The sequence below is a fragment of the Temnothorax nylanderi genome, unplaced genomic scaffold (genome assembly GCF_030848795.1).
Source record: "Temnothorax nylanderi isolate EJ_2023f unplaced genomic scaffold, tnyl_v1.0 TNYL_tig0147_pilon, whole genome shotgun sequence".
Taxonomy (NCBI): domain Eukaryota; kingdom Metazoa; phylum Arthropoda; class Insecta; order Hymenoptera; family Formicidae; genus Temnothorax; species Temnothorax nylanderi.
The window spans coordinates 219,046-240,472 of NW_027249209.1; the positions used below are offsets into that span (position 1 = coordinate 219,046).

General features: G+C 43.7%; 1 protein-coding gene across 4 annotated transcripts in view; it reads right to left on the reverse strand.

The window, feature by feature from the left end:
* Dll (homeotic protein distal-less) overlaps window positions 1-15,378 on the reverse strand; it is an 82,747-nt gene extending 67,369 nt beyond the window's left edge. Inside the window, exons 1-2 of one of the 4 annotated variants that reach the window (XM_071714811.1) lie at window positions 13,484-15,378; window positions 5,488-5,711 (exon numbers count right to left, since the gene is read on the reverse strand). In XM_071714811.1, coding sequence (XP_071570912.1) covers window positions 5,488-5,711; window positions 13,484-13,979 — 720 coding nt within the window. In that variant the 5' untranslated portion in view covers window positions 13,980-15,378. Of the gene's footprint in view, window positions 1-5,487; window positions 5,730-13,468 lie in introns of all 4 variants that reach the window. The other 3 variants (XM_071714809.1, XM_071714810.1, XM_071714808.1) reach the window with 3 other exon arrangements.
* Between the last annotated feature and the right edge of the window lie 6,049 nt (window positions 15,379-21,427).

Consider the following 21,427-nt stretch of genomic DNA (forward strand, 5'->3'; position numbering starts at 1 on the left):
GAAAAGCCATTAAATAACGAAGTTGTTCTCCGCTTTTATCGATTCTTGCCGGCGAGCCTAAAATTCCCAAGCGTCTCGAATGATTTCGCATATGTTATATGTGAACTGTCGACACTTCCCTTATTAAAATGGTTAATTAATTAGGAGATTAATTAACGTACAGCTATATACGAGTCGCGGCCCCTGCGGAATCGCCGTGTATGCAACCACGTTTGAACTTTCTGACGATGTCTTGTGACATTATTTTGGCAGCAAAGCTAACTTTTCATTCGATGATTTATATCGCGGAGACGGAGTCATCAATTACTTTGCTTACATTGTGTCCCAACCAGAAACTGATTCTACTATCTCCCATATCTGTTTTATAACAGTGCTAGAGCAAGAGTCTCTATAGTAGATCATCAATAAACTTTATAAATTCTCTCTAAATATAACTACGTTTTTTTTTACTCTCTGTAAAGCTTACGCATTTTAAATCTTTTACACCTGTGAATTTATTCCAAACTATCCAAGTTTACATAATTTTAATTATAAAGTATCAATCTACATTTTTTATTTTGTACAATTACAATAGAAGATATAGTCATTCTCTGATGTTTATTTCAGAATATATGATTATGTTATGCCCGAAAAAAATCGAATTGAATGCTAGCTTAATAAGTTCGACAATTAATTTATCTATTTCATTTGGTAAACAAAAAATCTGAGACGAACGAAACCTAAGATGTATCGAGATACAGACCAGCGTCATTTCTGCCATGTATTACATAATAAATCGCCCGAGCATCTCGTATCCGCCACATTTATTCAATAAATAACACTTTCATAAATTCAACGATTTATTGCTGGGCCGGCGGTGACCCCGGTGATCCGATACACCATACCCGTGATTAATTATCCGATTCATTGTTCCCTGGCGAGAAACTATGTCCGCTATCTAACACATCTGGTCTGATAACGGAACGAAAGGCTTGCGGACCGCCGGCGTGTGTGTTCGTGTTATATATGTACACGGCGACCGCAGTGATAGGCAGATAAATGGACGCTGATAAATGCGCGGGAAAGGTGGACGAGGGAAAGGTGGAGATATACATACAGAACGGAGACACACGTTATCGGCGGATCGACGTTTGCCATGAAGACGAGGACGACGGAGCGTTTCGCAAGTCGGCGTCACGGCGGTAGCCGGAAAAAGGGAGAAAAACCGCGTAATGATTTTATAGTCGGGAGGGAGAAAGATACACGGAGGAGAGACTGGTCAGGAGAGTGGATAGGATCTTGAACGTGATCTGGGCTAATCCGCTTCTCTCTTTCGCTCTCCTGGAACGGATACGATCAAGGTTCTCCGAACCCAACGTCATTTCATGCATCTCGCGTATGCACGTGGTTTGCGCTGCAGCGTGTTTAGCAATCTTTTACGTGAAGGATTGGAAATCAGTTGTCATAAAGTAATTTTGCAAAGTGGTGGACTTTAGCTTGATTTTGAAATACGAAAATCATAGAATCAAACCATCTAGAAGTTACTTAGATATAGTATACACTCTTAAAATCCACAATAAAGAATAGTTTTTCAAGTACTCTTTAGAACGTGTCATTTATAAAATATTTTCGAGATACAAACTAATAGAAATCAATATATAGAATATAGATTAATACTAATATATGTCACTAACTTGAAATTGCAAAGTTATTCTGTAATGAAATAATATAAGGACATAAATGTTCGATATCTAAACATTTACTACGTTGACAAATGACACTAACCGTGTACCTATACATTTGTAAGATATGAATGATGCATGAAGATAAAAGCAGATTCAAATTAATAGTAAATTTGACGTATAAATTAATCTGGAAATCTAGCTTGCAGTCTCTCGCAATTTCGCGTATCTTTTTGCGCGGCATCAATTTATTAATATTTTTTTTCTCTTTTTCATAAATTCTTACGCCGCCGCGCCGAGACAATCTTTTCAATACCAAGACAACGATGAACGGTAGCGGACGGAGTGTATTACTTGTGTTCGCGGGCGCATTCATGCATGAATAATAGTTACCCACCGCGCGTTCATCTACTGTATGAGCGGTGTTTTCGATTATGTGTACGGTGTTTTTCCGCGAAGCTGTATATCGCGTGCAGTGCTATCCAACTACGTGACGCGCGCGCGGTGGTTGAATCCCCGAGCACCTTGAACGCGATTCGCGGCAGCTTTCCAATGCGTAATTTATTTTTATTCGGTAATTCAATGACAGGGAGTTCGATCGCGAGATATATATCTTTACTAATCCGTACTCGCGTATACCGTATTTATATGACTCTCTATGTGATCTACATATGAGCTTCACTGCAATTTCGTATAGCAAAACTGATCCGTGTCTTTATAACTTGAAAAGTTTGCCTTAAATAAAATTGTATCTATGATAGATAATATAAATAACATAAGTTTACTCTTGCTCCAAATATATATAAAATAAATCAAATTTAGTATATTACCGTCGTTCATAATATTAATTAGTATGAGATACAAATATTTTTTGTTTTATTTCGTGCACATTGTGGCTGATTCATGAGTTTTCATCTCTCAAATCGAATCGTCTATCCTCGAGAAAATTGCAAACAGTCCCTCTTTCTACGAGGACCCCATGTTAACGTCGCACCCCATGGTAGACGGGAGCAGCACGGCAGGATTTCGAATTCACGTCGTGTAATCGCGCTTCCCTCCCGCGACTTTCGAATCTCGCTTCGACGTGTTCGCATTCCCGGGGCCAATGAGGAGAGATCGGGCACGTTAGTCGCGGCGAGGAGGAAGAAAAAGGAAGCACCACGCCCAAGGTACGTGGCAGGAACGCAGACGGGCGTGTTGGTGCCCACGTTTCTACGTATACATCCGCGCGAGCGAGCGAGCGAGCGAGCGAGAGCGTGTGCCCATGTACTTCGCGTGTGCAAGTACTCCCTGCTCCCTTCCTTTCCCGTCCCTCTATTCCCTTCTGGCCCCCCTCGGACCCCTTTCGCGTATCACGTGTATACACCGGCGGCACGAACGCTACCACGTCCTCAAATTGAGGCCCCGGAGAAAAAAAGATGCGTGGCCTCACCTCGATCCTCACCGCTCCTCCCGCCCTCCCCTTCCAATCCCCCTTTTCCCTGCCGCTTCTTTCTCTCTCGCTCATCTGAGGCTGAAGGAAAAGAGGAAGAAGAGGAGGAGAATAGGGAGAGCCGGTGGGGAAATGCGAGGGGAGATCGCCGGGGGGACGACGAGGCTGTCGTGGAATAAGGAAGGGAGGGGACGAGGAAAGAGGAGAAGATGGAAGAGACTGAAGGCTAAGGCGCCATGTTGGTGGCGATGACAAGAAAGCCAGCGCGCGACGGTAGCAGGGCCAAGAGTGCAGAGGCAGAGGCGCTTGGTCGAACGCCTTGATTGGACGATTACGGATTATGCACGGTGCCTGCTGAAGAGCTGCACCGATCGCGCGCGGCGAACATTCTTCGTTACGTGGCGCGGAGAGATGCTGAGTGTTTGACAAAAGGTAGAAGTCATCCCTCCATTTTCAGAAAACAAAAAAAATTTAATGCGAAATTCAATTGCTTCATCGATTTTTGCAGTCGCCCAAAAAGAACAATTTAAGATTTCACTGTTTTTACGTTCTAATATAATCAGTACGCTAAGATTGATATGTGCCGTACGTCCATTTCTATTAGTTCATGTCAATTAATTCTTATCCGACGAAGATTAAATAACAGAGAGTGCATTCTGACGATCACGTAGAAAATGTAATAGATAGTCTCCCGAGGTTTCGTAATTTAATTTCCCGCCGCCGACCGCGGCTACTGCTGATTTCGAACGACCGTGTTTAGTAAACAACCAGACGCCGACTGCTCATCAGGTTGCGTCGCGCTCGATTCACTCGCACACGGGGGGAGAACAACTCCCGCGGTGCTCCGTCTAATGAAATTATCCGGTCCGGGACCCCCTGCAACGACATCAACCAGCTACGACAGCCAGTTATCCCATGATTACGCGATACGCAGTTACGCGCTGCACCATGACGATTGTGCACACTTCTTCGAGGGGTGAGGAACTCACAAAGAGCAACCGCGAAAATTGCTCCATCTCGTCATCTCGCATCAGTCAATGGAACGCATAATTTCGTGTGAAGGAACGTGCAATCCCGTCAGACCGCACACACAAATCGATAGTAATATAGAAAGTAACTTTACGACGGTGTTCGGTGTTTAATAAGCTGTCAATATGACACGCAAGTCGATCCGAATAAATTTCAATTGTCTTCCGCGAAATCGTCCTAATTAGCTACGGAGACTTCGGCCCGTCAATAAATCGTCATCTCCCGAGACATCTATAACGGCCAAGTTCGGAGCCAATTAACCTCTCTCCGATTATGTAGCTCGATCTTTCTAATAAATCGTTAATTGGAAACCGCGCGACGGATAATTGGCGAAAAATCTTTCGCCGACGAGCGCATAGAGCCCCGCCCGCGTGCGGAAAGCTCGCGCAAAACTCGCGCGATCGCCGGGAGAAAATTTATGGCCACCTCGTTAGTCCGGAAACTTGTCTCTTTCGTTCTCTTTCCCTCCCTCGGTAACACTGGACACTGGCGGCAACCCTATCCCCGATGTCCAGGGCGTGGCGAATCGGTGATTTAGTAAAGTCATTTGTGCCGATAATGCTGACAGATGCCGTTTATCGAGGCTCCCGTTACCGCGGACCGCAACCGAGTACGCAACTGGACCCATCCATCGCGAGAAAAAAAAAAGATCATCATGCCGTTTTGGTAAAATTCAAAAATTCTAATCACGACGCAAGATTGTAATTAGCAAAACAAATATCGCGTGCGATGCGTTGTCGTTCGCGGAATTTACTTGTTTACGCGATTTCGAGAGGTCTTTCCAACGGTATTTCCTGATAAACCGTATCAGAATGAAAAACCTGTTTTGCCCGCGGAAATATATGTTACAGATATTTTATCATTCGGTGAAAACGTACTGTCAACACGGTTGCACCAGCTAGAACTGAAATAAGTTCTAGGTAAAATATGTACGAAGAGAAAATTTTTCTATATCACGAGGCATAATGGTTTTCTCCCTGAATATCGTAATAAATATTCGAATGACTGCAGGACATATCTTTCAGACACATCTCTTATCAAACTAAAACGCCGTTTATATATAAAACCAAAATTCCAAATCAAATAAAAGATTATTTCTCCAATAATCCTCAATAATTTTTGTCGTATCCCACATTAAAACGATGCCATTTTTAGTGGGTTAAGTAATCGAAGTGCGCAAAATCCAAAACGCCCCGTGTACGTTCGCCCTCGGCAAAGTATTGTATTTTACGCTCACGTTTATCGCAATTTGTTTACGCCAACTTGTCACGAGTGGCGCGAGGATAAGAGCTACTTATCGTTGGCCGACTACGTCGTGGGAAGCTTGCGCTCTAGTCTGCTGGTCTTAATGTCGATAGAACTTGCCTGCGTTTGCGTGAGTCCGAGGCTGGCCGCGAGCTCCGCTCTTTCCGGTAGCGCGAGGTACTGCGTTCTCTGAAACCGCCTGTTGAGCTGCTGCAATTGCAGGCTGCTGTAAATCGTCCTCGGTTTCCTCATCTTCTTGCCCTTGCCGTTCCTGAGGGAACCGCCGCCGCCGCCGCTGAGCTCGTCGACGAGGCTTCCGGTTTTATCACCCAATGGCGAGAGGTCTGCGAACATGCACCACCCTAACATCAACTTTCAGAATCCTCGTCACTGCTCGCGTACGAACTAAAAATAAAATTAAACTAAAACCTGAACGGCAATTTCGATAACGTATCGCGATATTACAATGGCGGAGATGACCGACGCGGCTATTGATTTCTTTGATATTAATAAATTTGTGGTTGCGATAAATATTTCAAGGAGGAATAATGCAAGAAAGTAGAGAAAGACAACGGGATAATAAAAATATATAAAAAGATATATATATTTCTTCTTGAAAAAAAATTTAGAAAATAAACTCTAAAGTGATTGAGACTTTGTAGTTAACAATTGGATAATTATTTAATACTGCAGTTGTAAAATTAAGAATTTGAAGTATATTGAATTTGATGAATTCATATAAGAAAAGTCGGTTTAAACGTAGAAAAGAAAACACTTTTAATTGAAAAAAATTAGTTGCCACTTCATTAATTTTTTAAAGATATTTCTTAAGTTTTCTTTTTCGCAATAAAGCATAAAGCATCGAATTGCACGGTTCATCATGTCATCTTTCTGATCGAACGGTTCCGGAGATCGTGCAAAATGTAAAGGCCGCTGAAGCATTTAAGCCGAGTCTTATCGAATCGAAATTAACGGAAGTGACGCGTCGTTTTTTCGAAAAGAAGAAAAAGGGAAACAACAGCACAAACACAGTCGGAATATTTTATTCGACAAGCCGCGCGTAATTATCTGATAAAATAAATGCATTATTCAATTCACATACAATGTATTGTGATAATTAGCAACAGTGCAGAGAATGCGTGTTTCGTTACGTCGAAAGAGAGTGAGAGAGAGAGAGGGAAAAAGCCCTACAGTGCGTTAACGGCGCGGTAATTAATTACGGAGCCATATATCAATCTTAAAGCGATGGCGATGCAATGAAGTAGCATAGAGCTCGATAGAGGTGCGCATCGTGCCAGCGCCCGCGCTGCCTATCTCGTGTGGAATCTGTTTCATTATTTTTATATCGCGATTACGACGTTGCGTGTTTTCATCGGGGAGACGCGGGCGGCCTTCCCGGGAGAGAGGAGAGCCACGGATACTTCTTGCACTATGGGGCCACCGTTTTGTCGTCCGCGAGTGAAAGAAGAAAGACGCCGAAAGACGCCGAACACACAAAAACAGAGATATCGATTCCGAGACTTCAAATTAGCAATGCGATGCGACGCGCCGACTTGAGGCAGTCGAGGCGCGAGAGAGTCCCTTCTCTCCCCTTCCTCCCCGTGACAATTAGCAGGACTATTAATTAGCGTAATTTACGACGGAGTTGCCGGACCTGCTGCTCACGGGTGTGCGATTCTTCGTGATTTATACATGAGCACGTCACGCCGGCGACGGCAAGATCGACAAGGCGCGGATCGATGGAGAGTCAACAGGGAGGCTTTGATCGCGCGTAAAAGAGACAATAATGATCCTCCATAAACTTTCCACGAGGTTACATCGCGCCACGGCGATGCAATCGCGTGTTTGCGCTCGTGTTTATCTTCCCCGTGCAATTTCGAGGCGATACTGGGCGTGTATGCGATATTTAATATCCGCGTAGGCGCCCTCAGCTCTTTGACGTTATGATTCAACTCACTGAGAATATGACAAAGAGTACCTAGATCTAATTACTGATATTTTAATCATGACATTTACTTCTCGTTTCTGATAATCAGAAGTTAATTTCAATTTTCTCCCGACAGTTATTATAGTGTATTCGTTTCTGATAATCAAAAGTTAATTTAAATACTTAAAATCTTTTCAGTAAGACAGTTATTACCCATACTATATCTGTAAATGTGTTATTTTGCTATTTTTATTTATTTATAAGATTCGTTACGTTTCATTAGAATAATAACTGTAGTTAGAAGCAATCTGGAAAATATTCAAGTAAAAGACGAAGAAACTCAAAGAAATAATGTACTTTATAAATTCTTTTATCGATAAATTCTCGTTCAGAAGCTTCTCCCCTTTATCACCTTCTATCATAGTGCAACAGTTAACACCGTCGCGCGATGTATCGACGCGTGACATAGCGCTCAATAAATTTTATAGAAGCGTTAGCCGCGATTACGAGCTCCCGTTGTTAATTATAGCCGATTAAAGGCGACGCAATGTCGACCGAGCGGGGTGTAAACTCCGCGCGCGCGTGAACAGACGAAGGTACTGTTTTATGGATGCACTCTTCTCTCTCGCGTCGTTCTGCGGGAGCTCACATTCTGCGAGGGGATAGGATAGAGAGGCTAGGGTTATGGTTTTTAACACCGAGGCGTATGCAAAGTGCGCGGCAGCGGCACTCTGGCAGAAACTGCCGCAAAGTAGCACTTTGCGGCGGTGAGCGCGCGCGCGCGCGCGCGTATTTAACCGCCTCGCATCGCTGAAGGTTCTTTTAGAGTCCGCGTAATCAAACCGAACGTATGATAATAAGCCCACCGAGCGATTAATGCGACGTTGATAATCACACGGTAGGTGCGCGGCTCTCAATCCAAAGAACTCGAAATTACAAGGTGTCCGTCTCTGCCCTAGGCTGGACTTAACGCAGCCTGTCTAACATTGTCGCTCTGAACCGACATCTTGTATTTCCACATCGCTACCACATTGCGCGCGAGGAACGATGAAAAAGCTCCCCCGATGTCATTTTTGTATTTTGGCGCACATAACTGGAAACTGTGAAAACACATTCCTTTCTTTCGGCCGGAGGCTGCTATTGAGAAATTTGTAATTATTCGATTGAAAGGTTTAGAGTTTAGGTTACCTAACTCATAATTTCTAAATAAGCCGTTCTATTACGCGTACTTTACTTTTTTAAAATCTGAAGTGTCTTTAATAACCAAATTCGTAAGAGTAAAAATAAATGTATATTAAATATTTTATTATTAATTAAAATTTATCTATAGTGTTCTCACGTTTATAATATTATGCACACTGAGAAAAAAATACTGTTGCTTCAATTAAATGTGGAATCCCGGGGTGCCAGAAACATAAATAGTTGATTCAATTGTATAAATAGTTGATTCAACTATTTAAATAGTTGATTCAATATTTGAATTATTAAAACGACTACACTATATGTTGAATCAACTATTTATACAATTGAATCAACTATTTATGTTTCTGGCACCCCGGGATTCCACATTTAATTGAAGCAACAGTATTTTTTTTTCAGTGCATTATCCGATTATCTTCGGGATTAATCGACACATTCAAATTCTAGACATTCGCCGCTATTTTAAGAATTCAAATTTGGAGACTACAAAACAAATAGCTACAAGAGTATCTTCAAGAGAGTATCTCTAGAAAAAACATGAATTCACAAATTCGAGCAATTCGTCTAATTTGTAAGCGTGGGTCGGCGGAGTTTGAGAAAGGCCAGGTCAGCGCGCTCTTCGGGTCGGTGTATCTACCTAATCCTTGTGAAAACAACCGTTTAATACCTAATCCATCATTCGGACCCGGGGCACGCATTGTCTTTCGACCGTTCCGGATTAAGTCGGACGGCGGTCGGACGTCAGGTGACTGATGCGAGATACCGTGGGGCCCCCCGTCTGATACGAGAGAGTAGCCCCCGCTAATTGGATTCCAGCTTCAGCCACGTTCCAGCGTTCGTTCGAAAGGAAGAAGGACAACGGGCGTGACGCGGACGCACGGACAAGCCAGTTAATGGCCGGTTCATTTGTCACGACAATAAGATTGGTCGCAAAAGGTGCGCAAAGGCGCCGGGGTATATACCTCGCCGCGGATCTCGACAAGCTGCGTACGCGCGGACAACCCCTCCTTTACGCTCTCGTGGCTCCTCGTTCGCTGGACGCTCGTATAATCCCGGACAGCTTCATTAGCGTTGGTCGAACTGCAGTCTAAGAGCGTTAACGTCGCGAACAGCCGCGATAATCGCGACGTCGCCGCCGAAGCACGACTCTACACCTACAAGCCGAGCTTCTAAGAGAACGCTCGTAATTGCACCGATGTTACAATCGCGAATTTACGCACGTTGATTACGAGAGAAAGAGAGTAAGCGCAATGAAAGTATCTTTATCGGGAGAACACGTGTGCGTGATGAGAAATTTCGACATTTCCGACAAGTGATACCGATTGTTTCAACTAATGCCGCCATTATATTCACATATCAATGTACGCTTAGCCTCACGGATTTTATTTCATGCGTGACGATGCAATGATCAAAAGATTGATTTCCGAGCGTAAGTGCGGACAATTTTGTTATAAATCACTTTTATGAAGTGCATTCTACTACAGTTTATTCACCGCACTCGTGAAAGGTACAGTGATAATATTTTATTAGCTAAACACTTGCGCAAAGTGTGGCAGTTTACTGAACTCTTCATATCACAAGCTTATACGTATTATCCGCCTCATTTGTTACTGCAAGAAATGCAAATAATAGCTATTTTAAAAGGTAACGTCTTTTTTTACTTCTATTTTTATTAATTATTTTTAAATGGTATTAATTAATGTTATTAGAAACGCGTGATGTTTTAAAGAAGTTTTAATGGTGCAATACTTGGACATTTTTTAACGAAACATTCTTAACTGTTAATTAACATCAACAATGTCATTGGCACTTCCATTTTCTTGTGGATAATAATTTTAATAATCAATTATTTCTCGAATTAATTTTATTCAGTTATTCATAAAAATTATGATAAACCGTAACTTTAAGAACAAGTGTTGCTCTGATCGATTACTCATAAATTATAAGTAATTTATTACAATAGGTATTGCAAATTCGTGCAATTATCGCGTCACTATTATTTTAACTGGATAATCAAAATCGTTCTGAAATAATCGTAAGTTAAGTTGTGGTCACCAGGATAAATGACGGAATCGTTCTGACAATGAGCGACATATACAAACAGCGTGCTCGTTAACAATTAGACAGATCATGATTGTGACTTCATATTTTCATTCGATTAATTAAATCGACGTGAACGCGGGTGCCGTAATCTTTGTCATATCAACTTTTACATTATGCACTCGTTTTTGCGTATCTCCGCTTCTGGTATATTTTCCTGAGATATCGCAACAATACGTAACTGTCCTCTCTATCAGAACTCCGAGAAAACTTTTCCGTAAAAATACCGAAGTTATGTCAACCCTTCGATGAAGTTCCTGCGATGCAATTCGCGAAGCAGATCGAGGATATGCATTTTGCCACTGTGCGATTTGTGAAAAGTGAGAGAGCCGTGCATAAGTAGCGAAGGAAAATGACCGGGCAATTTAAGGGCGAAACACAAGTTTTCCGCGCGTCGCAACCCTCCGCGCGTGAGAATTCAACCCCCTGACGAACGATCGGCCGATCTGGCGCCGATCGTTCGCCGCGAGCGAGTAAAAATTGCATCCGCGCCCGGATGGCACGCGGATTCTTCCCGTTGGCGGAAAAGTTCCGTCTACCTGCCGCGCGCAGCGAACCCTTTCACGGCTTTCGTCGCGAGATCACCGGTCATTTTCCAGAAAAGCGCCACGAAAATTGCCCGCACGCCGAAGCAGCGAGGGGTTGTCCTCGCGATGGATTACGCAGAAATATCGGACTTCCAGAGAGAGGTTGCCACATGCCGCGGTAGCGGACACACGCGGCAGTCGTTACGAATTCATAGACCGCGGGATAGAGGGTACGAACTGTCGCCGCTATCCCGGTCGGTTATGCTCCTGCGAACGTTTGCCTAAGCGCGCCAACGGAATTCCTCGATATGTGCTCTATACACATCGCGCGCGCATGTCTCCGCCGTGATAAATTATTCGCCGAATGTTGCCGCGGCTTCAGAATATTTCCAGACGGCCACTCTATCCGGTGCTGTGTTTGAAAATGCGATCGACCGAGAAAAAGCAGCGCAAATGTCGCCGCATGGAGCCTCGTGGCATGCAGACTTCCTCGGGCGAAATAAGTTATCTCGATCACGCGATTTCGCGATGCGGATATGTATGTACAGCCGCATTGTGTTTAGAGTGGTTTAGACCACTGTGAGAGAGCCGCGTTAGACGTATTCAAACAGACAAATAAAATAGAAATTCCCATTACGTAACGAGACAATCTGTCGTCAAGGTAAACAATTGAAGCTAAATGCGTTTATTATTTATCATGACTTTTCTGCCTATTTTATTTTCCTCGTCGTACGTGTTAATCTTAATTAGTATCCTGAGATAAATAGCTTTTTTTCGAAATCTAACGATAACCAGTTTAAAAACACATTCTAAAATTAGTTATTATAACATCGTGCACAAGCGCCTCGAGCGATTCCGCGATCCACGACGAACTTGGGGCGAATCCGATAATGATCGTAATTAGCTGACTCGTGATTTCGCGCGTAAAATAAAAGTCGCGATTACATCGTGCTAATGCGATTCCGGAAGGTAAAAACATGCGAGAAGAAGCGAAGTGACCGAAAGAAAGCCTCTGCTCCTGAAGAAGAAGTCGCAACTGCTCCCGTTTGATCCGGAATCTTTTTGTCTCGTCCGTTAGAAGCTTTACGGGATTTTTTGTGGCCTGAGTGGATTCCCAGTCATATATCTTATTTCGCTTCGTGGCATTGTACCGTAGCATAGGTAGGACGTCGACCGGCTACTACCTGCTACTTTAGATTCTTCGAATACGTTTAGACACAAGCAGGAGAAGGCTGAGGAAATTTATTTAATATTTTACATATGCCTTTACTTGTCCTTGCTCCATTTTTTCTTTTTAAAGTTCTTTTTAAACCTTATTTTTTTTAAGCTCCTTTTAAATCTCACTTTTACAATGGGGGACAAGGATTATATGAAGACATTTAAATGTCTCCGTACCATACATTTTCTAAAAAAAAAAGTCACGTATAGAAAACAGCGGTGCGATTCAGTGACTCGGGAAACTCGGCAGGAGTAGGAGCCGCAAACGGAAACCGAGCGGGCGAATCGCACTAAGTTTGTTTCCTTCTTATATCGGCGGAACAGCACCTGATTGTTGTGCTTTACGTCGCAAACCCGTGAACGTGAACGTTCCACTTGTCGTCGCACGGAAATTTACTTGAGCGAATGAAGACATTCGGCCGAGCGGCAATGAAGTCCTACTGTGTAAAAAAAAAAGTCGTAATAACAAAGCGACCGCTGCGCGAGATACAGGTGACCCACCGGAAACGCCTGTCGCCGTCTTATTTTGCTACGTGTCAAGATGACCGTATCGTTCCTGACAAATGTTATGACTCTGGCACGATACTCACTTTCGCGACTCGAAATCGTCCGCGTATCAGCGTGCCGATGATGAACGACTTCGAAAGACCTCTATATCTGTTTATCTACATCTACGGTGTGAGGCTCAAGATGAATATTCGAGCTAACATTCTAGGCTTTTTATCTCGAGTCGCTGATGTTTCCCCGACGCGAAAAATGGCATTGGAACTTCTGATTCGTTGTTGGCGGATGATCGATTATTGAGTTGCAACGAACGTTTTTTTTTTTTTTTTTTGCGACGCGCGGTACTGTTTGACACATCAGCAGTCAGCACTTTCATCTTGAGCCCTACGATGACATCTCCGTTCCACTTTGCACTAGCACTAACTCGCGCACTAACAAGCACAAAATTTACTTGGTTAATTATCATGCTTCTTCGCGATTCCACCGTCGCGCGTCGCCTCGGCACGGAGTCACTGATCCCAGTCGGCAGTCGGCGACCGCGAGAAACGGAGATCTCATCGATTCGAGTTAACTGCTAGATGTACGTAATCTAAAAGTAGGAATAAAAAAGGCTGCGAATACATACAGTTGGGGTACTCACCGTCCTTGGGCGGCGAGGGGCACTGGGGGTACGTCCCAATGTGATATCCGTAGGCGTTGTGCTGGTGCATGGGCGCGAACGGATATCCGGCGAGCGATCTGGGACTGGGAAAGCCCGCGTCCGCGTGCTGCTGATTCCCGCTGCCGGGGCCGGAGCCCTGATGCGCCAACGATCCGACTTGATGCGAGAACTGATGCGCGCCCGGGACATTGTGCCCGCCCGGGTAACCGCTCCGCAGACTCGCCGGATTGTAGAGGTTGTTGTGCTGGAGCTCGATGAAGGCGGACTTGCCGCTCTGGGAGACCGGCGTGCTGGAGGTCGTGCTGTCGCCGCCGTTGCCGCCGGGTGGACCGGGCGTCACCGAGCCCAGGCCGGCGTGATGAAGATGCTGCTCCATGTCGGAGCCGGCGCCCCCGGTGCCGGCGCCACCGCCGCCCCCGCCGCCGCCGCCACCGCCGCCCCCGGCCGGTCCGCCGCCGCCGCCGCCGCCCGACATGCTGTTCGGGGTCGGGGTACTCGACGGACAGGGGTCGCCCGCCCCGAATGGGCTCCCCAGGTCCGTGAAGTTGAGCGTCGTCGTGCTGCCCGGACGCTCCACCTTAAACTCAACGTCGATGCCGCCGCCGCCACAGCCCGCGACCCGAGCCGAGCTCGCCGACGACGTCGTCGCCGCCGCGACCGTCGCGTGCCCTCCGTACGGGGCCCGAATTTTGGGACTTCTCTCTCTCTCTCTGCGACGAGCGGCACCCTGCACACGTGCGCGCGCGCGCGCGCGAGCGCGCGCTCTTCCCTCGATCGACGACTACGTCGACCGCGCGTCGGAAGAGCCGCGGGGAGTCATCGGGTCAGCGAGGAATTTAACCTCTAACCTCTAACCGTCGGGCGTTTCAGTTCCAGTTCCACTTCTCAGTTTCTGGAATTTACACGGCGGGATGTCGTGCTCGCGATCACTGAATTATTGTATTATATCAAGTTGCACTATCACGTTACGACTTTTCGTTTATCTCCCAGAGAGGATTCACCGGGGTTATTCACTTTCGGTTGTTTTTCAGAGGCGGTCTTTGTCGCACGTACTTATCCGTGTGTCGCTGCTCGCACGATTCCGACGCTTTCGTTCGTCAAGTTCGGACACCACTTGTCACACTTGTCCACTTGAGTCACTTCACGTCTACACACGCGTAGTCCTCGCGGGAAACACTGTAGACAGGTAGTCGAGAGAGAGAGAGGCCAAAAAGAGAGTTCCCCGGGGATCGATGCTATACTGTCCGGTTGCCGTGCGTCAGCTCGTCGTCGCTCGGCCTTCAAACAGAGACGCGCCGCGACGGCGTGACCAGACCGTCGGCATATCGGTCCTCTTCACTCGCGTAACAACGTTATTACACCGGTGCAGCCGCGAGACGTCACTCGACGATCACTTTTCAGCACACAGTCTCCGAGACGTTCACCGAGCGTCGTTGCCGCGCCAAAGGTGTCCGCCGATCTCGTTCGCGCGAACGACGAAAAATCCTGCGATTCGTCGCGCCCGATCCTGCACGAGCGGAGCCGAAAATCTATCCGCGCCTCGTATCGCGGTATACTCCGACGCGACACTCGCGTTCGTCCGCGCCAATTTAATTGCACGCCGTATACGACCAAACGCCCGCGACACGAGCGACGAGCGCGCGCTCGCGCACCTCCTCGGCGACGGGTAATGGTTTTTACACGCTCGCCGTGCCGCGATTACTTGGCCGACGAGCGTATCGTGCACACCGCTCGGCGTGTACGCGGCGGACGTACCGGACTGGAGACGAAGAAGGTAAGGGAGGAAGAAGACGACAACCAGGGCGTAGAAGAAGAGAGAAAAGCACACACGCGCGCCTGGTTCCCAGTAACTGCAGTGCACACCGCGCGGCGCGGACCGGTATAATGATACATAATGAAGCCGGAGCCTCTCCCCGGAGCCCGGCTCACCGTTTCTGAAAGTCGCCGCGGTGGCGCTACTCAAGGCCACGCCTATGGCGAGCGTGAGGCGCGCGCGCGATTGGCGCGTCGCGCCGCTCCCCACCAGCCGTACGTGGAATCCGCGACGGCGATTGGCGCCGCGGAGGCCATTATGGTATCCAAATGGGAGTTGCTGGGTGAACGGGCCACGCCTGTGTACACCCGGACGCCCTCGGGGCGACCGACAACGCGGAGGTGTTCTTCTGTATACCTGGGGAAGTCCGTTCGTTCGTCCCGCGTATATTAGGTCCAACTGATATCGTCGGGGATATACTCCGAGAAGAGACTTAGAGAGGCCATCGGGCGAGTTTGCGCGTCGCGGAATTACGACTGTTATTCTTTTCGACTCGCTTGATTCATTGACTAAATCGCGCTATCAGACTCCCTGGTGACAGGAGGTGAGAGACGAGTGACATTCCAATTGTTGAGCACTTGACTTTTCGATTGTTACGAGTCGAGCTGAGTTCAGATGAGCCGTTTACTCGTGGATACTCTTCTGGAGCTGATAGACTTGATGGATATACGAGCACGCAAAGAGTTCTATTTAGTTTCTGGAGCGATATCTATCTTTTCAAAAATTTTGTTTATATCTATATGTAGAAAAGATAGATTCCAAAACTATGTTTACTATTTTCATGAACTTAAAGTCGTTTTTCGATAAATTCGAGAGAAATTTTTTCTTCTACCTCTGGTATCCATCCAACCTTTTCAAATTTTCGGTTTCTTGAAATCTGTAGTATTTCTTTTATATTAACGCGTTAACATATTATATAATACAACTCATTAATTTTTTTAAAATTAATTAGCGTTATAAGTAAAAGATGAGTTTTAGCTTCTGCTCTATTCTGTTTTATCTATATTAAACACGTGTAATTCTTATTTTTATTATTAGTTTTCTCAGTCATCTTATTTTTAAATCAGTTTGTATCTTGCTTCTATTTTTCTTCAAGCATCTTACTACAAAAACATGTGCATATATACGAGAGTAAATGATATGTAAATGTACATCAGTATCCGCTGAGCTTGGGTCTGTGAGATCAATAAGCCTATGATTAGGTGGACCAGTTATCTCTGCGGAAAATTTGTTTATGTCCAGATAGCTCGAGTCTGTGACCTCTATTCGGCTACGACATGATCTTTCTTTGACCATTCATCCAGGATATCATTAAAATTATGGGCCATTCTGGCCGAAAATTTGGTAGATTCTGCTTTCTCGGTTATCGGCTGATCGCGCGAGCCCTGTCACGACACTTTGGCAGCAAAGGACGTCCTTTGCTCCGCCCATTAATCCTCTACGAAGGGCGTCTACTCTCGGCAGAAGATGGAGCGTACGAACAGCGTGATATTTTTTTCCCCTCTTCTTGTTGCTTCGAAGCATACACCGTTGAGATTGCATTAATCGTAAGATTGGCGATAATGAAGCATCAATGGATTTAACAATAATCCCAGCTGATTAAGTCCCAAAAGATGATCAATGCAACAGATATGTGTCGCTAATGAACATTATTTAAGAAATTATTTATACATCCTTTTAATGCATGCTACGATTTATAAATTTTGCATTCGAGTATAAATCGCTACCATTTTTATATTTAAAATTATATAAAATTTGTGTAATTAAATATTGTAACACATAATTATAATGAGATTTTTATGAGATCAATGTAAATAAAAATAACTATACTCATTGTATGTAAAGATTACTTGTCCTGCATCTAATTAAGCTAATTGAATTAGGCAATTTGGCACATATATGTGACGGTAGCAATGATACAGAATAATTTTAGTATGAAATATAAAGTTTGTAATGAGGCAAATCTTTTTCCCGATATCTGCGATTCACGGAAATCGGGTAAAGATAGATTAGATCCTGTTCGCGGATATAGTCTAATCGTACGTATTTACGCATTCATTAATTATAATATAGATACTATACACTTATCAACGTAATTAATTTAATGTAAATTGTCTTGTGATTGGATATTATTCCATTGATTCTTTATATTTGTAATTAAAATTAATGACTTTATTATGCGGCGCCTGGGTGAACTCTGTTCTCACGAATGACTGATAAACAAGTAAATAAAACATTTTCTGCTTAAGCAGTGTACCTACTTTGTAAAGTGACTTTTGTTAAAACAATTTTTTACAATATTAATTATGCTTTTGATTTTGGTCATACGATTGTTAGGCATAGAACATATAATTATTATACATGCGTATATGTATACGTAGATATCTTATATATTAATTATTTCGATTAATTATTAATTGTTGAATTAAAAAGTTTAAAATAAATATAAGAAAGGTGTGTGTACTGTGTGTTACAATTTTTTTATTAGTATCAAGCATGCCTTTAAATAAATATTCTTATCGAAATTCTTTCAATAACACATACGGAGTGAATCTGTCGGAAATTTCAACAAAACCTTAGAAATATATTCCGGGGAACGGTTCAAACAGGAATTCGTTGATCGTTGTAGCACAGTGACCTAGAGACATTTCTTTCTGCATTATAATTATGCTTAATCAGACAGAGCAAGCACAATTACTGTCTTGAGCGTGGTTATCGTCTACAATGATATTAGTCGCTAAATTATATACCATCTATTAACATTGCGTCACGTTTCGCTGGCATACAAGCGATGCTTCAATTACGCGAGGTCTTGTTCTCGATACGTTGAAGAATGCAACATTAATTACACGATTTTATAGACAATAAATAATTGTCCATACAAATGCCAAAAAAAAACGTGAATATTTTTTATTTTGGGAAGTATTTATATATGACGGTCTTTTGTAAAATAAAATTTATGCGCGCAATTGAAATATAACTGGAACAGTTTTATTGTATGACTAACAGCATTCTTACGTTTAGATTCTAATTATTTTTAGCATAAATTTATATAATAATGTGTATAATGTGTAACTATATAATATATGTAATAATGTGTAAGCGAAAAGAAAAAAATGTTAATATTGAATAACATAAAACTTCTAGTAATAAAAGAGTAAATTTTATGCAGAAATCTATTTTGTGTGTTTTATTATAGTGACGTTTATTATTATAATGACGTTTTATAGATATATAGTGGAGTTTGAAGTAAATTTGGAATTGCGCGCAACTGTAATTGTAAAATACTTTTACTCACATAAAAGCTGTCGCACAGGGGTAATATTTTATTGGGTATCGAAAACCCTTCAAAATTAGATATAGATATGAGAAATTACTACAGCAAACCGTTCAGAGCTATTACATTTTAGAAACAATGTTTCAATTTTAAAAGTAAACACGTATAGTATGTAGAACGGATAGCGATGATGGAAATTGATATTAATGACGAATTAGTCTCGTCAGTGTGCGCGGTGCAAAAGTGCGTCTCGGATAAAAGACATGAGAATGGCACGAGGCTCAAATTTCCTTACGTGTCCCGAACAAAATCACTTCCCTCTTCGTAATACTGGTGTACCGATGCGCCCGCGGGAACGGCACTAGGCCAAAAGAGCGTGGCACGCTCTTATGGCGCGAAATTACATTGGGGGCTAATTGCATGGCGGCGGTAGCGCAAACACGTGTCATCAGTCGACCGCCACCACCATCAGCCACTACCACTACCACCATCGGCCGCGCCATCACCATGCGATGCCTATGGTGGATAGCTGCGCGGCCGGTTGTGTACGGTGAATTACGTAATTGAGGTAAATAGCGGCTATCCAGAGTGCGGGGAACTGTGCTAAATAAAATGCCATTCAATTAGACGACGAGAGGACCGCGTATAGCGTCGACGGTACCCGATGTTGTCCCCTCCGCTTCGAGTAGGTATTTCCTAAAGCGGATGGTTCATCGCCGCTCGTAATCGCCCGTTTTAAATATACGTGCTTGGTCTTTTAATGAAATTATTAACTTTAATCAAATGACGTTAAGTTTTCTCGTCTATATACAGGGTATTATGTAATTCGAGATATAGTTTAGAAAATAGTTTATTCTCTGCTGTACGAGAAATTCAAAGAACTTTCATTAATTTTAAAACAATTTTAAAGCAATAAAATACGTTCGTTAGAAATGACATAAATTTGTCATTATATTAAAGCAATGTTTATTAATATTAAAAAGTTTTTTTTAGTGAAAGTGAAATAAAATTTTCAAAAAATTAATACAGGATGAATAAGAGATCTCCAATAATATGTAAACACGGTAATATACAAACTGAATAGATATTCCGCCTTGTGGTCTCGAATTCATAATGTTTCACACGGCGCATGGTGTCAAAAATGAGGGACTGTTTCTCGGTGCGAGAAGAGCTCGTAATTCGAGTAGTTTTACGCACGGGAAAAAAGGGGTAATGCCAGCGCGATGTGGAAACGCATGGACAAATTGCGGCGCAAAGTGGCATTTTGATTTCTCGTTGCCCCGTCGTTTCTCTGTCAAATCAAAAGGACGTAAAAATAACTCGCAGATTATAGCGCTAAGTGGCACTTTTATCACTCGCTCGTAATTGCGCATGCATCCCGCGAGAACTTTCTCCCGCTCGCTCGTAGTTTCGCAGATTCCGTGACCGTCGTCGATCGGTGCACCGCTTACCGCACTTCGCTTGTTTCCTTTCCTTTTCCCTTCCTATATATGTCAGTTAATGACGGAGCTTGAATACTTGTCACGCTTAAATACGGAGTATCCCGAATGCGAGAGGTAAGATTTAGAATGAAAGAGACAAGAATTAAGAGCTTTCTTTCAATATTATTGATGCACTATATATAATCTATCATTTTTGTTGCGTCCATTCCAAGACGTTTAATTTGATTATATCTTATTACAATGCTTAGTAAAATATTTCTTGAAAGCAGAAATATAGAATCTCAAAATAAACTCAAGGGTTTACGTATTCGAGCGCTCATATTTCGCGACTGAAAGAATACTGATAACATTCTACATGTATTCTGCGAATACTTTTACTGCTTCGTCCATTATCGGGTATTGTACAATTTAATCTTTTTATGCGCGATTGAATCGCATCGCGCTTTGCTCACATGCATCATGCATTTTCCATCACGCGCGCCTAACAACGACGCGTACTTAATATCTACGCGGTCGACGCTTAAGGTTGCGCCGTGTATCTACGCCGTGCGAGGCGAGGAAAAAACGGAGAAGGAGGAAAGACGGAGGGTGCGAGAGTAGCAGGTCTTCGAGAGTTTCACGATGCCCGGAGCAGTGACAAGCTCGGATCATAATTTTCGTACTTTACTGCTCGGCAGTAAAAGCCCGAGCGAATATAGGTGGGCGTTGCCCGCAAACATTGTGTTTGACCGTGTTCTACACGGTATTATCGTCCGTTCTAACGTCCAAAAACATTCTCTATTTTTAGCACGAGCCACGAAATCCACCTACCTACCTACCGCGCCTCTGCCACTTCGCTAGAAACACTTTAACCGGCCGTCGCGGAATCGATCCTATTAATCTGATATCGGCCGGGCGTCGATGATTTACCGAGCATCGCGCGCGTTTTCGAAACACCCTGTATACGTGAGGCTACACGCGGGCTCCGTTTATGCGGGCAACGAAATTACAGATCAGATGTACGGGATCGCAGAAATGTACTCCTCGTTAAGACTCCAGTTGGTATTGAATTTAATGATACGGTAGCCGGAGGAAATGTAGAGCATCCGAGAGAAGCGAGTGAGAAGTATATTTCTTTCGGATATAGGGTATACCATCATTCAAGAAAATGTAGCGAGGTGCGAGAAGACATTGCACCAGAGGAAATGATCGTTATTAAAGTCTTCCGGAAAACTGATTTCAGAAGATTCCTTCATGTCCGGCTCTTCAAAAATATTACCGATATCTACAAAGCTTAAAGATAAATGGGGAGCATAATGTTAACAATGCACAAACTTTAGATTCTTTTTAGGTTCAAATTAATTTTTACTATTCGCATGATAATTTTTATAGTAATTTTATAAGATCACTTC